Source organism: Carcharodon carcharias, chromosome 1, assembly GCF_017639515.1.
Source record: "Carcharodon carcharias isolate sCarCar2 chromosome 1, sCarCar2.pri, whole genome shotgun sequence".
NCBI classification, from domain to species: Eukaryota; Metazoa; Chordata; class Chondrichthyes; order Lamniformes; family Lamnidae; genus Carcharodon; species Carcharodon carcharias.
In genome coordinates, this window is record NC_054467.1 from 113,778,929 (window position 1) to 113,804,063 (window position 25,135).

At 44.4% G+C, this 25,135-nt stretch overlaps 1 protein-coding gene across 1 annotated transcript in view; it reads left to right on the forward strand.

Moving 5' to 3' along the window:
* The first annotated feature begins 15,556 nt into the window (after positions 1–15,556).
* LOC121274930 (ADP-ribosyl cyclase/cyclic ADP-ribose hydrolase 2-like) overlaps positions 15,557–25,135 on the forward strand; it is a 39,574-nt gene continuing 29,995 nt past the window's right edge. The window contains 5 exon segments of the mRNA XM_041182339.1: positions 15,557–15,639; positions 16,386–16,450; positions 18,363–18,471; positions 24,067–24,142; positions 24,144–24,197. Coding sequence (XP_041038273.1) covers positions 15,557–15,639; positions 16,386–16,450; positions 18,363–18,471; positions 24,067–24,142; positions 24,144–24,197 — 387 coding nt within the window.

Sequence of the window (25,135 nt, forward strand, 5' to 3'; positions counted from 1 at the left end):
GGACACACAGCTTCATAAGTTGAGAAGTTGTGAATGGTCCTGAACACGGTGCTATCATCAGCAAGCGTCCCCATTTCTGACTTTATGATGGAGGGAAGGTCATTGATGAAAGTGCCAATTTGCTTGAGCCTAGGACACTACCCTGCAGAACCCCTGCTGCGATATCTTGGGACTGAGATAAATGGCCTCCAATAAGTGCAACCACCTTCCTTTGTGCTAGGTCTGATTAGAACCAGTGAAGAGCTTTACCCCTGTTCCCAATTACTTCAGTTTTACAAGAGCTCCTTGATATGTTATGATGTGGCAGGTGGCATGTGCCAGGCTGACCAAATCCACAAGGGAAACTTGGCCACGCCATCACAACGGTTTTGCAATTTAAATTTATTACAAGAAGAATTATGCACTGAATTCAGAAGTAATAAGTCCACTAACGCCTTTAAAGATTTTTAAAATTAAATTAAGACAATTATTAATAAAAGAAAAGAATTCAAACACATATATAAGAATACAGTTGCTTAATATGATAACAAATCTCCAAATTCCTAATTAACCTCACTCCCAACTACACACTTCGTTTAAGGCAACAGTCCAAAATAGATTTTAAATTGAAATAACCAATTCAGCAAGTTTGCCACAAGCACCCACTCGACAGTGGAAGTCCAAAGGCTTTTAACACAATTTTAGCTACTGGAGCAGCACTTCTTCAGAGTGGCCAGGGGCTTTTTTCAAAGGCTGTTTCACCCGGTGTACCTTTCAAGATTTCACACAGCCACTCCCCACGTTGCCTTCCATTCTTCTTTATATACGTTTTTTCTCTTTAATGTGTAAATTCCCATTGTTCTACAAGTCTTTAGAAATTCACTTTGCCCATAATATAAAAATCTTTCATGTTGTCAACATGGCCTTTTCCTATTGGGAAAAATAAACATATTGCTTTGCCTCACTAATCTTGTTTGTTGTAAACATTACATGTCCCTTTGAAAATCAAACAACCTCATCACTTATGTAAAAATGCAAACTTCCTTCACACTGTATCTGTGGAACCCTCATCCTAGTTTATCCATCTCCATTTCAAAAATCTGTTTTTCACCTCTTTTGATAATTTCAATCTTGTGGTCTAAATATTCCTAGTCTAATTGACTCAAGTCACACGGAGAGAACCATCCACATTCACACCCACAAGCCTACAATAATATGAAAAATATGATAATTTTCCGGACTGAATATTGAATTCAACAACTTTAGGTCTTGAACTCCCTCCTCCATCCCCACCCCCTTTCTGTTTCTTCCCCCTTCCTTTTTTTTCCAATAAATTATATAGATTTTTCTTTTTCCCTCCTATTTCCATTATTTTAAAATATTTTTAAATCTTTTATGCTCCCCCCACCCCCACTAGAGCTATACCTTGAGTGCCCTACCATCCATTCTTAATTAGCACATTCGTTTAGATAATATCACCAACTTCAACACCTATGTGTTCTTTTGTTCTGTTGTCTGTGACATCTTTTGATGATCTGCTTCTATCACTGCTTTTGCCACACCATCCCCCTCCACTTCTCTCCCCCCCACCCAACCCACCACCCCCCCCCCCCCCCCCACCCGCCCCCACCACCACCTTAAACCAGCTTATATTTCACCCCTTCCTGGGATTCACCTAGTTCTGTCGAAGGGTCATCAGGACTCGAAACGTCAACTCTTCTCCGCCGATGCTGCCAGACCTGCTGAGTTTTTCGAGGTAATTCTGTTTTTGGTTTGAAAAATATGATAGTTTCGTGATAGTTGCCCTATGGAAAATGAACTGTCGTCACTTTAAAAGACTGCTTCATTTTCTCAACCCATCTCATTACTTACTATAATTGTCTTTTTACACAAGCTACTGCATTACCAGGTGCATGCATTAACATAACAATATATCCAAATCCTTTGTATCAACAAAGATCATTTCCATCCAGTGTCCAGGGCCTGAATCTTATAGTTGGCGTGCAGGGATGGGCCCCGCTCGCCGATGCTTAAAATGAGGCACAGTGATGTCGGTTGCGCGTCCCAGCATCACCGCGCGTCATTACGATCTTCAATTTGGTGGGTGTGCACTGGAGTCGGTTGCGCACCCACCAAACTGTCAGAGGCCTATCAAGGCCATTATTGAACTAATTGAAGTAGTTGACTGGACTGACCATCCAACCTAAGGTTGGTAGATAGGCGAAGAGCCCAGGTGGCCTTTGCATTTATCATGAAACCTCATCCACAGGCGGGGTGAGCTTTCATGAAGTGTTTATAAATCCATATTTACATGACACACTCTCTGCTTCTTTCTTCTACCTGGAGTATTTATTAAATAATTTACTTCATTCAGTTTCTTTTCAATCCTGTCAGATTCACTAAACCTTGCCTTTAATGGTTCACCTAACACTTTTTCCCCAGCATCAAAATTATGAGCTGTGATGCTCTTACCTGCCTTGGCCTTTATCAACTGCTGTGATATCTTTAAATGCTCCTTAGCTAACCCACAAGCCCCGTTCGATCTTTCTCTGAAGTTTGTCACATAATCCAGGACAGCAGTCTCTCCAGGATTACAGGTATTTCCGGGACATAAAAAGTTTCTCGGACTGCTGTTCCCGTCACATCCTGAGATCCACACTCAGTGCCATGAGCCGCCATATGAACACACTCGACCTCTCCCTCCAGCAGCACCGCCGCACCCTTTTTCAAAGCTGCGCATGCCCCCAGTTTCATTTTATTCTCTGGCTCATCCGACGCCTCAACAAGAAACTTTTTCTCTTTCTCTCAGGTGCTAAGGAACGCAAGCTCCAACAACTCATCGACACCAACACCCATCTAGGACCCTCCACCCCTGCCTGTCCCTCCGTCCCCACCCTTTCTTCCAATCCCAACCCCAGCCGTGTATTCACTATACCCCCTGACCTTCCCCTCTCCGATGCTGAACGTTCAGTGCTCAGCAAAGGACTTAGATTCATACCCCTACGCCCTCACCTTAATGAATTCCGGGCTCGGCACGATGCTGAACTCTTCTTCCGCCATCTTCGTCTCCAGGCTCAATTCTTTGGGCAGGAGTCCTCTCCCCGTTCAACGGATCCTTTCACCCACCTCCAATATTCTCCCTCCACCTGGACCCCTCCCTCTGGATTCTCTTGATCTTTTCATTGAGAACTGTCGGCGCGACATTAGTCGTCTCAATTTCTCTGCTCCTCTCACCCATTCTAATCTCTCTCTCGCTGAACTTACTGCACTCCATTCTCTCAGGTCCACCCTGACATCGTCATCAAACCCGCTGACAAGGGTGGTGCTGTTGTCTGGCGCACTGACCTCTACCTCGCGGAGGCTGAGCGCCAACTCACAGACACTTCCTCCTACCTCTCCCTGGACCATGACCCCACCACTGAACATCAAGCCATTGTTTCCAGGACTGTCACTGACCTCATCTCCTCTGGGGATCTTCCTCCCACAGCTTCCAACCTGATAGTCGCCCAACCTTGGACGGCCCACTTCTACCTCCTACCCAAAATCCACAAACAGAACTGTCCTGGTAGACCGATCATCTCAGCTTGCTCCTGCCCCACAGAACTCATTTCTCGTTACCTTGACTCCCTTCTCTCTCCCCTTGTCCAGTCCCTTCCCACCTACATCCATGATTCCTCTGACACCTTACGTCATATCAACAATTTCCAGTTCCCTGGCCCCAACCGCTTCCTCTTCACCATGGACGTCCAATCCCTCTACACCTCCATCCCCCACCAGGATGGTCTGAGGGCCCTTAGCTTCTTCCTTAAACAGAGGCCCGAACAATCCCTATCCACCACTACTCTCCTCCGTCTGGCTGAACTTGTTCTCACGCTGAACAATTTCTCCTTCAACTCCTCTCACTTCCTCCAAATAAAAGGTGTGGCTATGGGTACCCGCATGGGCCCCAGCTATGCCTGTCTCTTTATGGGGTGTGTGGAACATTCCTTGTTCCAGTCCTACTCCGGCCCCCTTCCACAACTCTTTCTCCGGTACATCGATGATTACTTCGGTGCTGCTTCGTGCTCTCGTCGGGACTTGGAAAAATTTATTAATTTTGCTTCCAATCTCCACCCCTCCATCATTTTCACGTGGTCCATCTCTGACACTTCCCTTCCCTTCCTTGACCTCTCTGTCTCAATCTCTGGTGATAGACTGTCCACCAATATCCATTACAAGCCTACCGACTCCCACAGCTACCTTGACTACAGCTCCTCACACCCCGCTTCCTGTAAGGACTCCATCCCATTCTCTCAGTTCCTTCGCCTCCGTCGCATCTGTTCCGATGATGCTGCCTTCAAAAACAGTTCCTCTGACACGTCCTCCTTCTTCCTTAACCGAGGTTTTCCACCCACGGTCGTTGACAGGGCCCTCAACCGTGTCCGGCCCATCTCCCACGCATCCGCCCTCACACCTTCTCCTCCATCCCAGAAACATGATAGGGTCCCCCTTGTCCTCACTTATCACCCCACCAGCCTCCACATTCAAAGGGTCATCCTCTGCCATTTCCGCCAACTCCAGCATGATGCCACTACCAAACACATCTTCCCTTCACCCCCACTGTCGGCATTCCGTAGGGATTGTTCCCTCCGGGACACCTTGGTCCAGTCCTCCATCACCCCCTACTCCCCAACCCCCACCTATGGCACCACCCCATGCCCACGCAAAAGATGTAACACCTGCCCCTTCACTTCCTCTCTCCTCACCGTCCAAAGGCCCAAACACTCCTTTCAAGTGAAGCAACATTTCACTTGCATTTCCCCCAACTTAGTCTACTGCATTTGTTGCTCCCAATGCGGTCTCCTCTACATTGGAGAGACCAAACGTAAACTGGCCGACCGCTTTGGAGAACACCTGCGGTCTGTCCGCAAGAATGACCCAAACCTCCCTGTCGCTTGCCATTTTAACACTCCACCCTGCTCTCTTGCCCACATGTCTGTCCTTGGCTTGCTGCATTGTTCCAGTGAAGCCCAACGCAAACTGGAGGAACAGCACCTCATCTTCCGACTAGGCACTTTACAGCCTTCCGGACCGAATATTGAATTCAACAACTTTCAGTCTTGACCTCCCTCCTCCTTCCCCACCCACCCCACCACCCACCCCCCACCCCCCCCCCCCCCCCCCTCCCCACCCACCCACCACCACCACCCGCCCTCTGTTTCTTCCCCCTTCCTTTTGTTTTTTTCCAATAAATTATATAGATTTTTCTTTTTCCCTCCTATTTCCATTATTTTAAAATATTTTTAAATCTTTTATGCACCCCCCACCCCCACTAGAGCTATACCTTGAGTGCCCTACCATCCATTCTTAATTAGCACATTCGTTTAGATAATATCACCAACTTCGACACCTATGTGTTCTTTTGTTCTGCTGACTGTGACATCTTTTGATGATCTGCTTCTATCACTGCTTTTGCCTACAACCACACCACCCCCCTCCACTTCTCTTCCCCCAACCCCCCCCCCCACCGATGACCACCTTAACCCAGCTTATATTTCACCCCTTCCTGGGAATCACCTAGTTCTGTCGAAGGGTCATGATGACTCGAAACGTCAACTCTTTTCTTCTCCGCCGATGCTGCCAGACCTGCTGAGTTTTTCCAGGTAATTCTGTTTTTGTTTTGGATTTCCAGCATCCGCAGTTTTTTGTTTTTATTATTATTTTTGTCTTTGAATTCTGATCCATTAGTTTCTCCTGCATCAACTTAAGTGGCCCCCTTCATTCCTTTCAGCTTCCTCCTCCTGTACAATCTTTTCAAAAACAGGTCCAGCTAACCTATGAATTTATGATCTCTACTACACAATCTAGAAACAATCCAGGATCACCTTCCTGCAACACCTCTGTTGAATGCATCTCCAAAGCTGCTCAACCACCATAGGCATCACCAACATCTGTGACTCAGCTATATCATTACCTTAAATAAATTGAACCCTGCAATTTCTCCACTACTCCAACAATCACCTCACCTGTTTTCAACTTACTTTTTAAATTTATCTTCCACAATGGAATAGTTTTAGCATCTCCATGAATTCCACTTATTACCACTCTTTCCTGCAATAATCCCTCTGGACAACAAATAGTACTACCCCGTAATATTAAGGTTTGACTAGCCCATGTGCCTCTTAAAATTTTAATATCTTTGCCTGCTCCACCCTGTACACATGGAAAGACTTCCCCATCACATACAAAATATTCAAACATTTCTGTAACCTGCCATTCAGCATTCCGTTGGGTAAATTGTAAACACATCCCCACTTCTTTACCTATCACTGATTCTTCCTGCTTCACCAGTACACAAACCACTGGCTTTTCCTGATTCTGGATCTCAGAACCCACAGTACTCTTATTTCCAGAACTTTCCTGCATTCCAATTACTGCAATGGGTTTTCCCTGTAGCCTCCAACACATTGACTTTGTGTGCCCCACCTTATTACAATGAAAGCACCTAAGCTTTCACGTTTCACTTCCACCCTCAGCGTCTACCTTTTTGGTCTGAAAATAAACTTACTGAAAATTTCCAACTGCTCCTCTTCCTTGACTAACTACCTTCTTGTCACCTTCCCACTTCCTATCCTTCTCTGATTTAAAAAGGTGACAAAAAAGGTTTAGATCTATGAACTAGCTCATAATCATCAGCTATCTCTGCTGCTTGCTTTGCCGTTTCAACCTTCTGTTCCTCCACATGAGTTATCACTACCAAACTAATTGAATCTTTAAATCCTTTCAAAAGAATTACCTGTCTAAGAACCTCATATGTTATCTCTACCTTTAATACCCATATCCACTGGTCAAAATTACTTTGTTTTGCTCTCTCAAACTCAGTATAAGTTTGCCCAGGCTGTTTCCTTATATTCCTAAATTTCTGCCTGCACGCCTCAGGAACCAGCTCAAATGCATTCAAAATAGCCTTTTTCACCACATCATAATTCACCAATATCTCTTCTGACAGTGATGCATATACCCCATGAGCTCTACCTACCAACCTAGACTGTAAATGCAATGTCCAAATTTCTTGTGGTCATTTCATCTGCTTAGCTATCTCCTCTACATCCCTTTCCTTAAACTTTGGAAGAGCCTGCAAAAATTTAAACATCTCCCATTGGGTTTTAAATTGAAATTCGTTCCTTCCACATCATAACCTTTTCGAGCATCTGAGATTTTTTTTTTTAAATTCCAGCTTTTTAAGTTGATATTCCCTCTCCCTTTCCTTTTCTCTTTCCTCCATTGCTAATTTCTCCCTCTGAAGGTCAAGCCTTCTCATTTCCATTTCTCTTTAAAATACTCTCTTTTTTTCCTGCTCCTTTTCTTTCATCTCCAACTCAAGTCTTTTCATTTGTAACTGAATCTTAGCCAATTCAACACACTCATGAGCTCAGGTATCCCTTCCAATTTCAAATGCTGCGCTATTACTTCAATTATATCTGCTTTCTTTGCCCCTAGGGTTAACCTCAACTGCAACTTATTCAACAATTTTGTTAACTTAAGCTTATTTGCTTTATGTAAACCAATCCCAGAAAAGTCTTAGCTATGGATGAAGCCATATTTGCAGTCTCACCACTTTAAAATCCCTCAACACCAATTCCTGAGTTCAATGTTCTTCTTGCACTTGCAGCCTTAAGATTGACCAATTCCAAGCCAATCAAAGAATCCTACAAAGAGCCCTCAATTTTGTCACGATGTGGCAGATGACATGTGCCAGGTGGGCCAAACCCACAAAGGAAACTTAGCAATGGTTTTGATATTTGTATTTATTACAAGAAGATTTGTGTACTGAAGTCAAAGGTAATGAGTCCACTAACACCTTTAGAGGTTTTAAAAATTAAATTAAAAAATATATTAACAAAAGAAAATAATTCAAACACATACATAAGATTGCAGTTATTAAATATTATAACAAATTCCTAATTAACCTGACTCCCAATTACACACCTCCTTTAAGGCAACAGTCAAAAATAGCTTTTAAATTGAAATAATCAATCCAACAAAGTTACCACACATACCCACTTGACAGTGGAATTCCAAAGGCTTTTAACACAACTTTAGTTACTGGAGCAACACTTCTTCTTTAGGTTGGCTACAGCCTCTCTTTCCTAAAGTTGTTTCACGTGGTGTTCCTTTCAAGATTTTACACCGCCACTTCCCACAAAGCCTCCCATTCTCCTTTATATATATATATATATATATATCTTTCTCTTTTTAATGTGTAAAGTTCCATTGTTCTACATGCCTTTAGATATTTACTTTTCCCATAATATAAAAACCTTTCTTGTTATCAATATGGCCATTTCCATTTTGGAAAACTAAACACATTGCTTTGCCTCACTTACCTTGTTAGTTGTAAACATTACACCATCCCTTTGAAAATCAAACAACCCCTTCACTTACCTAAAAATGCAAAGTTCCTTCACACCCTATCCGTGGAACCCTCATTCTAGCTTATCCATTTCCATTTCGAAAGTCTGTCTTTTACCTACCGTGTTGATAATTTCAATCTTGTAGTCTAGGTATCCCTAGTCTAATTAACTCAGTCACATGGAAAGAACCATCCACACTCACACGCATAAGCCTACAATAATATTCTGAAAAATATGACAGTTCCCTGACAAATGTCACACATAGTCACATTACAGAATCATGGAAATGTTACAGCACACAAGGAGGCCATTTGGCCTGTCATGTGTGTGCCAACTTTCCACAGGATTAATTCACCCAGTGCCACTCCTCCACTTCTTCCTGTAGACCTGCACACCCTTTTTAGATAATCCAATCATCTGCTTGAACTCCTCGATTGAGCCAGCTTCCACTACAGTGTCACGCAGTGCATTCCAGATCCTAATCACTTGCTTTATGACAAAGTTTTTCCTCATCTCGCCATCGGTTTTTTTTGCCAGTTATCTTTAATCTTTGTCCTCTTGTTCTAGCTCCTTCCACCGATGGAAACATATTTTCCCTAGCTATTTTGTCCAGACCACACATGATTTTGAGTGCCTCTATCAAATCTCCTCACAACCTTCTCTTCTCCAAGGAAAATGGTCTCAACTTCTCAAATCTATCAGTAACTGAAGTTCCTCATCCCGGGGACCATTGTGATGAACCTTTTCTGCATTGTCTCTAATGCCTTCACATCTTTCCGAAAATGTGAATGCAATACTGCAGTTGAGGCCAAAGCATTGTCCTATTCAAGTTTAACATAGCTTCCTTGCTTTTATACTTTTTACCCCTATTAATGAAGCCTAGGATGCATTTAGCTCTTTTATCTTTGTTTGGATCAAGGCTGTAGTGCAGTCTGGAGTTGAGTTGTCCTGATAAAACCCAAACTGAGCATCAGTAATCAGTTTATTGGTAACACTTCCCATCACTTTGCTGAAGCTTCAGAATAGGCTGACTGACCCAGTTGGATATGCCCTGCTTTTGTGGACATACCTGGGCAATTTTGCACATTGCTGGGTTGATGCTAGTGTTGTAACTATGCTCGTCTAGGTTTGGAGCACAAATCATCCGACCAAAGCCAGGATATTGCCAGCGCCTATATAGCCTTTGGAATATTCAGTACGCTCAGCCATTTTTTGATATCACATGGAGAAAATCGAACTGACTGAAGACTGACATCTGTGATGCTGGGGACCTTAGGAGGAAGCCGAGATAGATCACCCAGTTGGGACTTCTGTCTGAAGGCGATTACAAATGCTTCAGCCTTGTCTTTTGCGCTGATGTGCTTGTCTCCCCCATCAATGAGGATGGGAATGTTTATGGAGCCGCCTCCTCCCGTTAGTTGTTTATTGTCAACCACCTTTTACAACTTGGCAGGGCTGCAGAGCTTTGAACTGATCCATTGGTTATGAGATCCCTTAACTCTGTCTGTAGCATGCTGCTTCCACTGTTTAGCATGCTTGCAGTCTTGTAACTTCACCAGCTTGACATTCTGTTTTTAGGTTTGCCTGGTACTGCTGCTAGCAGGCTTGTCTTCATTCCTCCTTGAGCTACGGTTGGTCTCTTGCCTTGATGGTAATGGTAGAGTGAGATGTGTACCGAGCCATGATGTTACAGATTCTGGTGGGATGCAATTTTGCTGCTGGTGACAGCCCACAGCACCTCATGGATGCACAATTTTGAGCTTCTAAGCCAATTCTGAATCTATATCTTTTAGCACAATGCCAGTGTGACACAACTTGATGGAGCTCAGTGTGCCCTCAGTGTGAAAGTGGAACTTTGTTTCCACTGATGAAAGATAATCGACCACAAACTTTGGCTTAGATTTGCATAGAGTCATGAAGACTCCATGGCGTATCCAAAATGGCGCACAGAAACTGGTTCTGGAAGTCCTGCCCCACATCCAGCAGAAATTATTTTTGCTGGAGTGAAGGGGGAACAGGGCATGACACTGTTCATGTGTGTTTTCCAAATCCTGCAGGACATTTAAATGTACAGCTGAGCAGAATCGGAAGTGATTTTCGTCAGTGGCAATGCCAGAAATTGTCTTGTGTGAGTTATGACTAGCGGCAAAGTTGTAAACCTATCGGAATGTCTCTGGAAAGGTGTCTGATGTTTTTGGAGAGGGCACAAAATTGAAAGAAGTACCACGGAAGATTGACCAGCTCAAATGCAGGTTTGTGGCTGTCTCCGAAGGAAGTGGAGTCTCTGGTCTTGAAAGGGCACATCTCTTCATTACTTTAGGATAAAGCCCTGACTCGGGCATCCAGGTAGGATGCAGGATAGAGTGCCAGGCATGCTGAGGGGATGAGTGGGCAGAAAGCCAAACAATCTGCGGAAATTGGGATGGCACTATTTCATATACAAGCCATAGAGGCATGTCAGCGAGAGGCCAGAGCCAGGGGACAAGGCGGAGACTTGGCAGAGGCAATGCAGCAAGCAGGAGGAGGAAGAAGGCCAGTAGGTATTACCCAAAGGTGAGGGTATATTGAATCCAAAGGTCATATCTTGACATGACTGAGAACCAGTGTAGACAAAGGTTGAGAGTATCCCGAGAAATGATAACAGAGCTATGTGCAGCAAGGTCTGGCACCACAGTTAACAGACCCCCATGTGCTGCAAGTCACATTCAAGGTGACAGTGGTTCTCCATTTTTATGCGGCTGAATCACTCCAGGAGTCTACTGCAGACCTCTCCGATTTTTCACAATCTGCTGCCCCCAGGTGCATAAAAGCCAGAAGCTGGCACAACATCTGCTCATCTGAGGAGGAGGAGGACAATGAGGAAGATGAGGAGGAGGCCCCCTCCACCCAAAGCAATGGAGATGCCATGGAGGAGGAGGGGGATGGCAGCAATGGGAGACCACCTGAGGCCCATGTTTCCATGGCCGATTCCTTACAGGAGGGGGTAATCACCAGAAGCCTCTTATTACATAGCAAGTTCTCCTAGGTTGCAATAGGATAGGTAACCAAGTTCATTAGCCAGTCCCCGGGGAGCAGCACCCAAATAACTGATCTGTTACATGGAAGCCACATATCTTCAGAGCCCATTCCCAACAAGAGAGAGAAACAAACAGCACATACTGAAAGTCAGTGTCATTAACATGGCTGAAATCATGACCATCATAACCTCTGGCCTCAACAAAGTGCACGAATGCACCTTGAGAAGTCATTCACAAACTCGACCATGTACATGTACGTTAGATGCTGTCAAAGTACTGGAAAAAATATCACCTTGTGCCTAGACAAACCCCGACACCTTCAACTACTTTCCACATTATCCATCCACAGGTGCACAGTTTCAGGAGTGTGTGACATCTGCAACATGCTGCTGCCAAACACCCAAGTTCCCTACGAACACACAGCCTGTACCACTTAGAAGTCCCCTTCAGTTGTAGGGGAGATATCACACAAGCATTCTGCCCTGGAGCATACATGGCATCTTGACATGTGGGGCATCCACTTTAGTCACTGTGTAACAATCACACGTGGATGACTGCCTTCAACAAAACACTCACGCTTGAAATGCACCAATAAACTGGATTTGGTCATTGAGTCGAATCATTTACCTTCTCTGAAAAACAATCATTGATGGACAACATGTGCTGTAAGGAGCCTTTCAATCTGCAACCCTTGGCATATTATTCTTACCTGAAAGTCTGGAGAAGGAACTAGCTTTCCACCGCTGACACACCTGGGCACACTTTTGTTCCCGATGATATCAATGAGAGATGGACTTCAGGATGCAATCTCTCGTGCTAAAGGTAAGAACCTCATGCTTTCTGTTAACATCCTAACCAAAGGCATTAATTTACAAAAACAGACCAAAGCACTCATTGCACTGGATATGTGTATTTACAAAGTGATTAGTTGTGAACTTAACCAAGTGCTATCGAATAAAAGAATGGTGAAGCCATCAGTGATCGAGTCATAGCAGTGCCTGCACTCGCAAACACTCCTATGTAGAGTTCCCTGTGTTGCCTGGGAGGAGGTGGAGGCAGGATACTCACCTCTCATGTGACAGAGCACTGAGAAGCATGGTGGCCGGCCTCACTGTGCATGAACCAGTTGGGGACCTACCTCAGACTGCAGTCTCTGTATTTTTGCAGGGGCAATCATTGTCACTGGGACATGTACAACAGAAGAGGGGTCTGGTGGAGGGGCTAGGGAGGTAGATGATGAGGGTGCTGAGATATTCTCAGAAACTTCATCCTCCCTGCTAGCCTCTACAGCTCTAGGTTAGTCTTCAGGTGGTTTAGCTGGAGCTGGTTGCTGGAACAGAGCAATCACCAATTCCAGCAACCGTTGTCCCAACAGTGCAAGCAGCCTGTTACGGGAATGCAGCACTTCATGTATTCCTTGGAAATCAGAGCTCACACTCTGAGCAGACTTCTCCAGGCTACTGAGTGAGCCTTGAACCATTTGCAGGGAGTTACACTGCTCTTGCATGCACTCCGAGTGATGCTGCATGTGCCTCCCCACAAGATTAGCTATTCTTTCATGGTTGGAGTTCATGCGTTTGAGCCCCCAGGACAAGGGTGAGCTCATCACCGTAATGGACTCCTCCACTTGATGTTCCTGAGCTTTGCCTGCTGCCTCCATTGTACACTCCTCGTACCTGTGGAAAAATTGAACAGAGACAGCTTTGAATATTATCCTGCAAAAATCACCTTCCATCATCAAGTTGGGGGTCATTGTGAAGCCCTTGGGCTGCCCTCATTGCAGGCATTCCATCCCCAGATCCCTCCCTTACAGCTGTAGCACAGCCTTAAGGATCACTGGAGGCTGAGTTTTCCCATCCCCACTGCCCCTGCACCCTAGGCATCACAGTGCATTCACAAAGGGGGTTGGATCTGGATTAGTACAGCCAGGTGCAATGAGCCTCAGTCAGGGCACAGTCAGGATGCCTCCTTTGGAGGAGACTAGAGCCCAGTCTTGCACTAATGTAATGACTGCAATTTTTGAACGGTGTAAACCCTGAACCTTCCAACTGCACTGGTCGTTTGGAGCATGTTGCATATTTACAGTAGCCGTCACCCCTTAATACTTTTATCCTTTTGACCTTTCACATTTCTCAGTGAGGGACAATTGATCAATCATAGCAAATCTAGACTTGGCCCCAAGTCGTAATGGATTCTCTCAAGAACATGCATCTTGAGTTAAATTGCCCAAATCCTTCAATTGGCACTTAAGTCTTGCTGATATGTCTCAGCTGAGCCTTGCCCTCCATGTCCTGAAGCGGAAGTTATTAGGGAACCCCTTCAATCAGCCCAATAGTGCAGTAATCAACTCCTCCCAACATCCCTTCCCGTGGTGATTTGTTTCCGAGGTTATTTTTCAACTGTGTCACTCCCATCAGCAGTCGAAATGGTGCTGCTCTGCTTCTGTTTCAAGTCCAGCTTCCAATCTCCACCCCCATCACCGTGACCATCCAAGTCCCTCCTGTTGTCCTGGAAGAGCATCATGGGCAAATTTCCCTCCCTCCAATCACTCTCCTGCCTCTTACTTTAACCCTGGAGCCTGTTGTAATTCTTGTAGATCTCCCTGTCCTCCACTCTGATGTGCCGATGCCTCATGTTGACCTCACCCTCCCCATCTTGCAGCCCCATGCACAGTGACCTACCAAGACCAACCCCATGAAACCATCGATTGCCTCCCACCTAGTTGCCAGATCACCATTTACAGGTTACAGATACCTCCCCTGACTCTGACTGTGCCAGCTGTGGCCCAGTAACAACCCACCAATCCCAGGACCCAATTGTATGAGGGACAGACCTCACCCTGTACATCATGCTATGCACGACCAACACAGGACAGACAGGCCCTCCCCTGGGACCATGACATGCATGCCAAGCACTGCTTTGTAGCAGGGTCAGCACTGCTCCAGAACTGCCTTTAATTTCTGGCCCTGACACTGTGCTGAGCACTGCCCCAGGACTGCTTTTAATTTCTGGCTCTGACATTGCTCCGCGCTGCCCTAGGGCTGTCTCACACTTATCTCCCCTGTTCCTTTAAAACCACCCTCTGCAGTCATGTGTCACCGTCCACCCCTTCCCTTGCCTCTGTCCAGTACCCACCCCCAGCACCCCAGCCCTACCTTCCCTTCCCACTGGTTGGAGTCAGAGCAGCCACAAGAGCAGCACAGTGAAAGGTGCGCGACCGCTCCGTGTACAATCCTCGAAGTCACATGTGAAGTGCAGTTCTCCAGGTGCACGCCACTCATACCTGGTCGTGAATCAGACCGATCTAATAATTCGTTGGGGGGGCAATTAGATTTGGAGTGAGAATGTGATTCCGGCAAACTGGGTTTTTTAATGAGCATTCATGAGATGCAAAGACATGCAAACGTGATTCCTGACATGGAGCAGTGAGAACCTCAACCCGCCATGAAAATAGGGAGGGGAAGATTCCAACTTATTTTCCCTCCAGTGGCAAACTGACTTTTGCCATCACTCCAAATTTTTTGCCCCTACGCACCATGATTTCCGTCACTTTGGAACTGGAAAATCCTGCCTTTAAGCATTATTGCAGTGTTGTTTTCAGACAACCCAACCTTCGCACTCCCTCTCGTACCAATATCTCCTTCTGTTTAGTGCACTAACAGGATCATCTCTATCATTAGCATCATGTTCCAAAGTGCCTCCAACACAGCCTTTGGCATCTGCTATGAGCAATTCTCCATCCCTGACAATGAGCTGGGAGGGCATCGCAACCTCCATCGTTTCTCCTCAACGTTTCAAATCACCCATAGCCTCACGGACCCATTCTTAGTCTGGTACATCTCCCTGGCATTGTGGGCCCTCTTGTCCTACAAATGTAACATATAGAGTAATGTTAGCCTCTTATATAATGTTGCCAGGGACAAAGATCTTGAATATGGCCTTACATAACAGTGGACATTCACATTCAACCTATAACTGTGTCAACCCACAGGCTTGGACACACAAGTGTCCATGCTATAGGAGAAGTTATGCCAAGTGTGTCACCATAGGTGCAGCATTCAGATGTCAACCATTACAAGGATCTCTGTGTGCTTCTGCCAGACAACCTACCTTGCCAAAGCGTAGCGGGTCATGGAACCTCTTCCAGCATTGTATTCACAACCTGACATGGTCCCCTGCTGTGCTCACAGTGGAGGCTATCTCCTTCCTTACCCACTTGGTCACTGTGGCGGGTTCTGCCAACCACTCAGGTAAGTTATTTGCTGGCATCTCTGGACTTTCTCTGGAGGTCCTGTTCACTGAAGTTAGTTGCTGGCTCTCCTGCTCCATCATCAACTGGCCTCCTCTGTGACATTCTAGCATCATAATGAATAAAAAACATGGGCATGTAAGGCTTCCAACTTCGATTGGTCTCACACATAACCTATGTCTGTTTACATGCAGGAATGTTCTCTAGCTTAGCAATGCCTGATTTTATTTTTGGGGGGGTGTTGCAGGGGAGGGGAAATGAGGCTGCATGAATGCAGGGTGGCCTGGCATCTGTTCCTATCACTCATTCAGATGGCATGTTGTGCTCCTGAGCATAAACTATCAAACTGGCCATTTCCCTCTGAGTCACACTGTTCTGCCATGGCAGTGTGCAGCTGTGAGGGGTTTGGGCATAGCTGCATCCTGAGAGATGGGTGAAAAGAGTATATGTGGAAGGATAAATGTTCTGCATGCGGTATCTAGCAATCATCCCTAAGGCTTTATGCTAATCTGAGTCAACGCAGAATGTCATGAGCAGCTGAAACAGCCAAGATGCTGCCATCTCCATGGCTGAGTCTTGGTTAAGCTTGCCAGCCTCAAATTTATAGGGCGTGCTCCTTCATTACAAGGTGAATAGGCAGCAGTAAGCTTCACATTTTCCTCTGGCTGGCCCATGACAGGCCGTCTCTTTCAACGTAGGCAACCAGTTGGACAACTATTAAAGTTAGTGCTCACATGACTCTGATAGACGTCACCTCTCAGGACCAGCAGCTCTCATCAAGTTCGTTAATCACAACTGGGAATTCGACACAGGTTGGTGCATGTGTGTGCGCGCTTTCCCTGCCCCTTCATGTTTCAGATGCTGTTCATATGTAATTTCTTCCACTTCTGACAAAGGGAAGAAAATTCAATTTGTGTCAGATTCCAGAACAGAAAATGATTGAAATGCCGCCTGAAAAGATTGCCATTCAGATCCACAAAATTCTGAATTGGGCCCCATTTGAATTAAACAAAGGAACTGCAAGTGCTGTAACAAGAAGATCAGCTTGTATTTAGTGAATGCTTTTAACCTATAAGCATCCTAAGAAGCTTCACAGGAATATTATAAAGCAAAATTTGGCACTGAACCACGGAACTTTCGCTGCAAGAGCTTTTCGAAATTAGGGCAGATGGTCAAAAGCATGGTCAAAGAGGTAAATTTTAAGAGGCATTTTAAAAGAATAAAGAGAGTTGGAAAGGTTTGGGAATGGAATTCCAGAGTATAGGATCTTGGCAGTTGAAGGCACAGCCACCATGGTGGGTGAGTTAAAATTAAAGATGCTCAATTAGATGAGTGTAAATATCTTTCAGGGTTGTGGGGCTGGAGGAGATTACAAAGATAAGGAGGGATGAGGTCATGAAGGGTTATGAAAATAAGAATGAGAATTTTAAAACCATGGTGTTGCAATGTAGGTCAAAAAAGTGAATGGGTGATCAGTGAACGGGATTGGTGGAAATGAGGACACAGGCATCAGAGTTTTGATTGACCTCAAGCCTAGAGGTAACAAAGGCATGAGTGAGGGTTTCAGTAGCAGATGAACTGAGGCAGGGCTAGGGTCAGACAATGTTACAGATATGGAAATAAGTAATCTTCATGATGGCAAGAATATATAATCATGAGGGTCAAATTCCATACTGAGCTTGCGGAAATCTGGTTTGGCCTCAGATTGTTGCTATCTGAGAAGAATGGACTTGGTAGCTAGAGAATGGAGTTTGTAGCAGAGACTGAAGACAACAGATTCGGTCTTCCCAATGTTTAATTGAAGGAAATTTCTGCTCATCCTGTACTGGGTATTGGACATGACATCTAATAATTTACCAACAGTGGAAGAGTCATGAGAGATGGTGGTGAAGTAGAGCTGGTTGCCATCAGCCTACATGTGAAAATTAATGCAATGTTTTCAAATGATGAAGTCAAGAACAGTATTTAGATGAGAAATGGGAAGGAGCCAAAGAGAGATTCTTTGGGATACCAGAGGTAATGGTTTGGGAGCAGGAAGAGAAGCCATTTCAAGTTATACTCTGGCTATGATGTGATAGATAAGAATGGAAACAGGTGAGTGCAGTCCCAACCAGCTGGATGACAGTGGGGAGATATTAGAGGAGGATGGTGTGATTAACTATAACAAAGGCTGCAGACTGGTCATGAAGGAAGAAGAGGATTACCTTTGTCACAGAAATATAGTAAGTCATTTGTGATTTCGGTCCAACCCATTTCAATATTGTGACAGAGACAAAAAGTAGATTGGAGATATTCAATTGTGGAGCTCTGGCTAACATGAGGATCTGGAAGGGAAATTGGGTGGTCAGCAGTTTAATGGAGATAGAATTGAGGCCCATTTGATGATGGGTGTCATTATGTTCAATTCCACCTGCACCGTCTCATCCATCCCAGTATTAAATCCTCTCTTTCCACAAATACTGATTGAACTGCTGATGGTTTCCAGAATTTTCTCTTTGTGTTAAATATTAAGCATGTACTGTTTTAAGTGTCCTTCAACTAGTTAATTATTACGTATATCTTGCCATTTTTTTCCGTATTATATTTCTGATATGCTCAAGGACTAGTGAAGACGTGGAACTTTCGCTGCAAGAGCTTTTCGAAATTGAGACTCTTGAGTTTCTAAGATGTCGATATGGAGCATGTTTCTGCTTGTAATCCTACTGATGGATTGCATAACTTCAGAAGGTACAGCAGTGAAGCTGTGGCACGGAACTGGTACAATTCACAACTTGGAGGAGATCATTACTGGCAGATGTTACAACTACTTCAGAGTAGTGAATCCTACAATAGGGTAAGACAATGGGGTTCCTTTATAATATATGCATGGAAATACAGATTGACATGGCTTTCGGAACCACTGTCCACTTATTTTCTTCATCAATATGCAGTTTTTAACTCTCATGACCAAGAAGTATGATGACAAGGGTTGATTGCCAAGCATTGTGGCTGATAGCCCCGGGGCTGGAAGTGGTTTGGTCAAAGAGACACAGCAGAAGAAAAATATTGCCAATCGTGAAGTCATTGATAAATACAATGAAAAGCTGAGTCCCCAATAGAGATCACTAAGGGACACCATGCTAATTGGAACATGCAGCCATTATCCCTACTCTGTCTTCTACCTCCTATGACTAAAGACTACCTTCATTCCACATGATTTCGTTTTTGTTAACCATCCCTTATGTGTAGCCTTATCAAATGACTTCAGGAAGTCCACATAAAGAACATCCATACACATTCCCTGGCATACTGCTTTTGTGACCTCCTCAAATAATCTAATTGGATTAGTTAGATGTGACTTGCCCTTTACAAATCTATGCTGGTGCTCTCTAATCAGTTCATATTTGTACAAGTGCTCAATCACTTTAATTCTTAATGATCAATTGTTGTAATTATGATGTTTATAAGATTGTCAAGTTTTGAGACTGTCTTTAAGTTAAAGATAAAATGAAGAGCATCTGAAGTCTGCCTGACAGTAAGCCTGGGTGGTTTGATTGTTAGAGATCAAAGGCAGGCTTAGATTGTTTTATTTAAAAGATGGTGTAAGGTATTTACACTTGGAGACAGTGACAGCAGCCTGTGTGCCAACAGTGGATAGACCATTAGTCTCCAGAGTCCCAGAGAAATGTTGAGGATGTCAGGCAGTAAACAGTTGTGTCTTTACCTATCTATTTAGTTCTAAGATGAAAGAGAGTTGGGCTCACAAGGATAGCTAATTAACATTTCTACTGAGATACTGAGATTTCCCTGTGGCTACCCTTGTGAGCCCAACTCTCTTTCATATTGCCATGGGGAAGGATGCAGAGGAAGCAGAAATATGTTCAATTTTGCCATTCCCCATGGCAATATGAATCACATGGGTCTTGTATCTCAGTAGAAATGCTAATTAGCTATCCTTGTGAGCCCAACTCTCTTTCATCTTAGAACTAAATGGATAGGTAAAAACAATGAATTCCATAGACAGTGTTTTGAGTTTGCCTGGATCTGGGAGAGAGGGAGCATCTAGAGGCCAAAATGTCTCCATCGTTCACAGCGCAGGAATGGACACTCATGCTCCAACTGAAAAGATCAAATTCATGGGGAGCTCTCCCATGCCGGGAGAGTCACCTAGCATGGGCTAGAGGGAGAGTCTCTGGGAACATGCAAATATATGAACTAGGAGTAGGAGTAGGTGTCGAGCCAGGTCTGGCATTTGATGAGACCATGGCTGATCTGATTGTGGCCTCTACTTTCCTATCTAACCCAGATACCCTTTGACTCCCCTGTTAGTCAAGAATTTATCCATCTCAGCCTTAAATATAGTCATTGACCCTGCCTCCACTACTCTCTTGGGAAGGGAATTCCACAGGCTAGCGACCCCCCGAGAGAAAAATTTCCCCTGATCTCCATCTTAAATGGGAGACCCTTTATTTTTTTAACTGTGTGCCTTAGTTCTAGTCTCTCCCATAAGGGGAAACATCCTATCAGCATCCACCCTGTCAATCTCCTTAGGATTTTGTATGTTTCAATAAGATTACCTCTCATTCTTCTAAACTCCATTGGATATAGGCCCAAACTGTCCAACCTTACCTTATAAGACAACCCCGTTCATCCTAGGCATCAGTCGAGTGAACCTTTTCTGCCCTGCTTCCAATGCAATTATATCCTTTCTTAAATAAGAAGACAAAAACTGCACACAGTACTCCAGATGTGGTCTCACCAACACCCTGTACAACTGTAACAACACTTACTACCTTTTTATTCTATTCCCCATTTGCCTTCCTAATCACTTGCTGTATCTGCATACTAACTTTCCATGATTCATGAAAAGAAAGCCTCACTCTGTAAGACAGTTCTAAGATTGCAAGTTACTAGGCTAAGAGAAAGATAAGAACAGGAATGAACCCTCAGGAGCTAGGAATCACTTTGCATTTTTTCTAGGAAAATTGGATGTCTACATAAAGGACAGTATAACGTATACTTGTGAAGTTGGGCTAAGAATAATAAGGGGGATATGCCATTCTGTGGTTTAACATATAAGTTGCCCTACAAAAATATTTTGTTTATTCAATTGTGTTTTTAGTAATTTGTTATAGCAAATGTCTTAAAATGTGAAATCTTGATGTGTCATTCCTTCAGCTGTTAACTGGAAGTTTGAATTTCCTTTTATAAGTTATCAGTCTCCACAAAGATTGCAATAGGATTCATTAGGGACAGAATATCAGGAACCACAAAAAATGGAACTTGTTCTCTTAAGCCTAATGTATTGAAACAAAGTCTTGCATTGAACTGTATTTCATGCACAAATACCCTTAGTGTTCTAATGCACAGCTTTGGTATCTACCCAGAAGAGGGGCAGGACCACAGTAAGACTGGAGACTTTCAGTGATCGTTGGCCCTTAAAGCGGTTCTTCAGATTATTCCAGTATATTATACCTGATGGTCTGAAAACATGCAGAGCAGGGAACAGGTGACATTTTTCTCTCGAGGAATACATCAGACAATGATTTTATTTGATAGATTTTAGAATGTAGTCAAGCTCATGGAAGCAATTTACATTGCTGTTGTCAATTTTTAAAGATTAACCTGTTGCCTTGTGTAGCACTCAAAGTTGTTGGCTGCAATGGGGTATGTGGTCAAACTGCACCTAAATTCTGTGGAAATAGGCATGTGGGCATCAACCTGTTGGAACAGAGCAGACTATCTGTATTTGGCAAACACTCTACAGGTGTGGATTTCTCAGTAATTTTGTTTGGAGACTGTCAAACATGGTCATGTGTTTCTGATCTTGTCTGAAAGTTTGGCAAGAAAAGATCTGAATGACAAAAGCTTTGCTAAATCTATAATAAATTCAGAGCTTGGTTTGGTTTTAGGAGTAAGTAGTTGAGTCATGGTACCTGAAAAAACACTGTTTCTACACATACCTAAGGAAAGATATACTTTCTATAGAAGGGGGGCACCAAATGTTCACCAAACTAATTGCTAGGGTGGATGGATTGTTCAATGAGGAAAGATTAAATAGGCTGAGCATTTATGCTCTGGAGTTTAGAAGAATGAGAGGTGATTTTATTCAAACATACAAAATTCTTACAGGGTTCAATAGGGTAGATGCAGGAAGGACGTTTTCCTTAGCTAGGGGCTCTAGAACCAGGGGACACAGTCTCAGAATAAGGGGCAGGCTATTTAGAACCGAGATTAGGAGGAATTTCTTCAGTCAGAGGATGGTGAATCTTTGGAATTCTCTGCCCCAGAGGGCTGTGGAGGCTCAGTTATTGAGTATGTTCAAGAGTGAGATCAATCTATTCCTACAAATCAAAAACATCAAAGGATACGGGGATAGTGCAGGAAGCTGGTGTTGAAGTAGAAGATCGGCCATGATCTCATTGAATGGGCCAACTGCTGGTAAATGGGATTAGGTAGGTTGGTCAGGTATTTCTCATGTGTCGGTGCAGACTCAATGGACCGAAGGGCCTCTTCTGCACTGTGTGATTCTGTGATTCTGTGAATGGTGGAGCGGGCTCGAGGGATTAAATGGCCTACTCGTGCTCATATTTCTTATAATCTTACATTCTTATATTAGTGTCTCTTGTGAGCAAGTACCATTTCTATACTGTGGGCGGGATTTTCCGGTCCCGCCTTGGGTGAGGCTGCACCCCAGCCAGAAGTCCATTGACTTGCGGCAGGACCAGAAGATCCCGGCAGCGGGCAGGTGCGGAAAATCCTGCCCAATGCCTTGCAGTTTTGTAACTTTTAGAACAATTCTCTTCAGTCTTTTACTTACTTTATGGGCAGAATTTGTATCTCGGCAGGTGCGCGTGTGCCCGACCCACTCGAGCATAAAATGACACACATTGACTTTGGGCGAGTGTCCCAACGCCAATGTGCAGTCGCGCGATATTTGAGTCGGTGGGTGCACACTGGAGTTGCAGCACTCCCGCGGACAACTAAAAGGCCTAATAAGACCATTAAAAAGATACTGAAGAGAAATTTTTCGCTGCCCACCCAACCTTATGGTTGGCGGGCAGGCAAATTGGCCAAGCGGCCTTTGCAGTTGTTAGGAAACCTCATCCATGGGTGGGATTAGGTTTCCAAAACCAATAAAAATTAAATTAAAAATTTCACATTTTATTTATAACATCTCCCTGCTCATGTGACAGGGTCACATGTTTCATTACACTTTTGAAATCTTTATTTTACATTTGGAAAAATGTTCATTTCCCTGAGGCAGTTCTGTGCGCGGAGTTCATGGTCTCACTCCCACCCCGGCCCTCCCCCCTCTCGCACAGGCAGAACAAAGTGCTGCAGCTCACATTTCACACTTCCTGACCACCCCTGACTAGCCCGCCCGACACAGGCTAAATTCTGCCCCATATCACTTTGTTCAGAAACTATAGTCTAGGTCTCGATATTTTTTTCTCTTTGCTTCATTTTGCAAATCTTCATCCTTGCTTTCAAATTCCTCCATGGTCTTGCCCCTTCATACCCCCATTCATCAGTACTATAAACCCTTTGATCTCTGAGGCCCTCCTATTCTGGTCTTTTGTGCATCCCCAATTTTCTTTGCTCCAAGATTGGCAGACATGCCTTCTACTTACTTAATCCTAAACTCTGGTCTTCCCTCCCTATACCTCTCCTCCTCTCTATCTCTCCTCCTTTAAGACCATCCTTTGGTCCAACCATTTTCAGCTGCTTCATCAATGACCTTCCTTCTATCGTAAGGTCAGAAGTAGGGATGTTCGCTGATGATTGCACAATGTTTAGCACCACTTGCGACTCCTCAGATACTGAAGCAGTCCATGTCCAAATGCAGCAAGACGTGGACAATATCTAGGCTTGGGCTGACAATTGGCAAGTAACATTCACACCACACAAGTGCCAGGCAATGACCATCTCCAACAAGAGAAAATCTAACCCATCACCCCTTGATGTTACCACTGCTGAATCCCCTACTATCAGCATCCTGGGGTTATCAGTGTTCAGAAACTGGACTAACCACATAAATACTGTGGCTACAAGAGCAAGTCAGAGATTAGGAATCCTGTGGCGAGTAACTCACCTACTGACTCCTCAAAGCCTGTCCAGCATCTACAAGGCATAAGTCAGGAGTGTGATGAAATATTCCCCACTTGCCTGGATGATTGCAGCTCCTACTACCCTCAAGAAGCTTGACACCATCCAGGACAAAGCAACCTTTGTTTATCATTTATATTTCAATACCTTGGACCAAAATTAACATGCTTTAGCGGTATTTGATTTGTCTTCCACTTAATTGCTATTCACCTAACCAATCAGTTACACCTACTGCGATTGAACATAATGTCCAATAGCTGGTTTTGTTCATGTCATTAAGCAGCAATAATATCAACTGTTGATATCAGAAGTATATTTGACAATGATTATTTTATTTCAGAGAAAAGAACTGCTCAGCAATTTGGGAAGCCTTTCAAAGTGCTTTCATTTATAAACAGCCCTGCAATGTCATTCCAGCCTGACTATAAGGATTTTATCAGTCTGGCATGGCACAATATCCCTCCGGATCAGGTAAGCTTACTCGATAACATGGATTCATTTATTTAATGTACGGTTTGAGTTGAATGGAAATTTGTTACTTTGTGTAATGTAAAAAGGTACGCAGTTCTAGGACTTTGTGCTGAAATTTGGGCAGTGACATGGCATAAAAAACGTTTGGGTGAAATTTTCCATGTTCACTGGTGTTGGACATGCTCAGTGGTATGACCCGACAATATGGCAAGAAGACCAGAAATTGCTTTCACGACGTTGTGAAACCAGTTTGCGATTGTCTGTTAACCCTGTTGATGGTGGATGTCGGGAACCTCATCATAATACATCTGCATATCATTATAAGGTCAGCCCATGGGAATAATTCCACCGCTCCCCCCCACCCCTCTGCTTGGTCGTCCGCCCACCTTGGAGTAATTGCACACCAGTGTAGAACACGTCTTGACAAGTGTGATGTGAAGAATTCGGGACTTACCGCCAGGGCCTTGCTCACATCACGGACATCCAAGGAGCAGAAGATGCTCGAGCCCAACAGCCAAGACACACTGGAGGAATGTCCATGGCATGTTGGCCGCATTCTCATGGACATGTCTCTGCTGCGAAGCAGCTCATGGAAGTTGGAAAGTCACCGTTGAGGGTCTGCTCACCACAGATAATGGCCGAGGGGGTGGAGAGGAAGTTCCAGTTGCGTTTGGGAGAGGAATATGTACCTGGGGGTGGGAGAAGAAGGTCTAGGATTGACTGGGAGAGGAAGAGATGTCGGGAGGGTGAGGTTGGAGGGGGGATTGAAGGTTTCGGGGGCGAGGTTGGGGGGGCTGAGGGAGTAATGGGGAGAAGATGGCGCCTGGGGAGGTGTGCGTAAGGTGGGGGTGGAAGGTGTAGGGGAAGGAGTTTGGAAAGGGGAAGGAGTGCAGAGAGAGGAGGGAATCCAGGGGGAGGAAGAAGTGTACAGTGGGGAG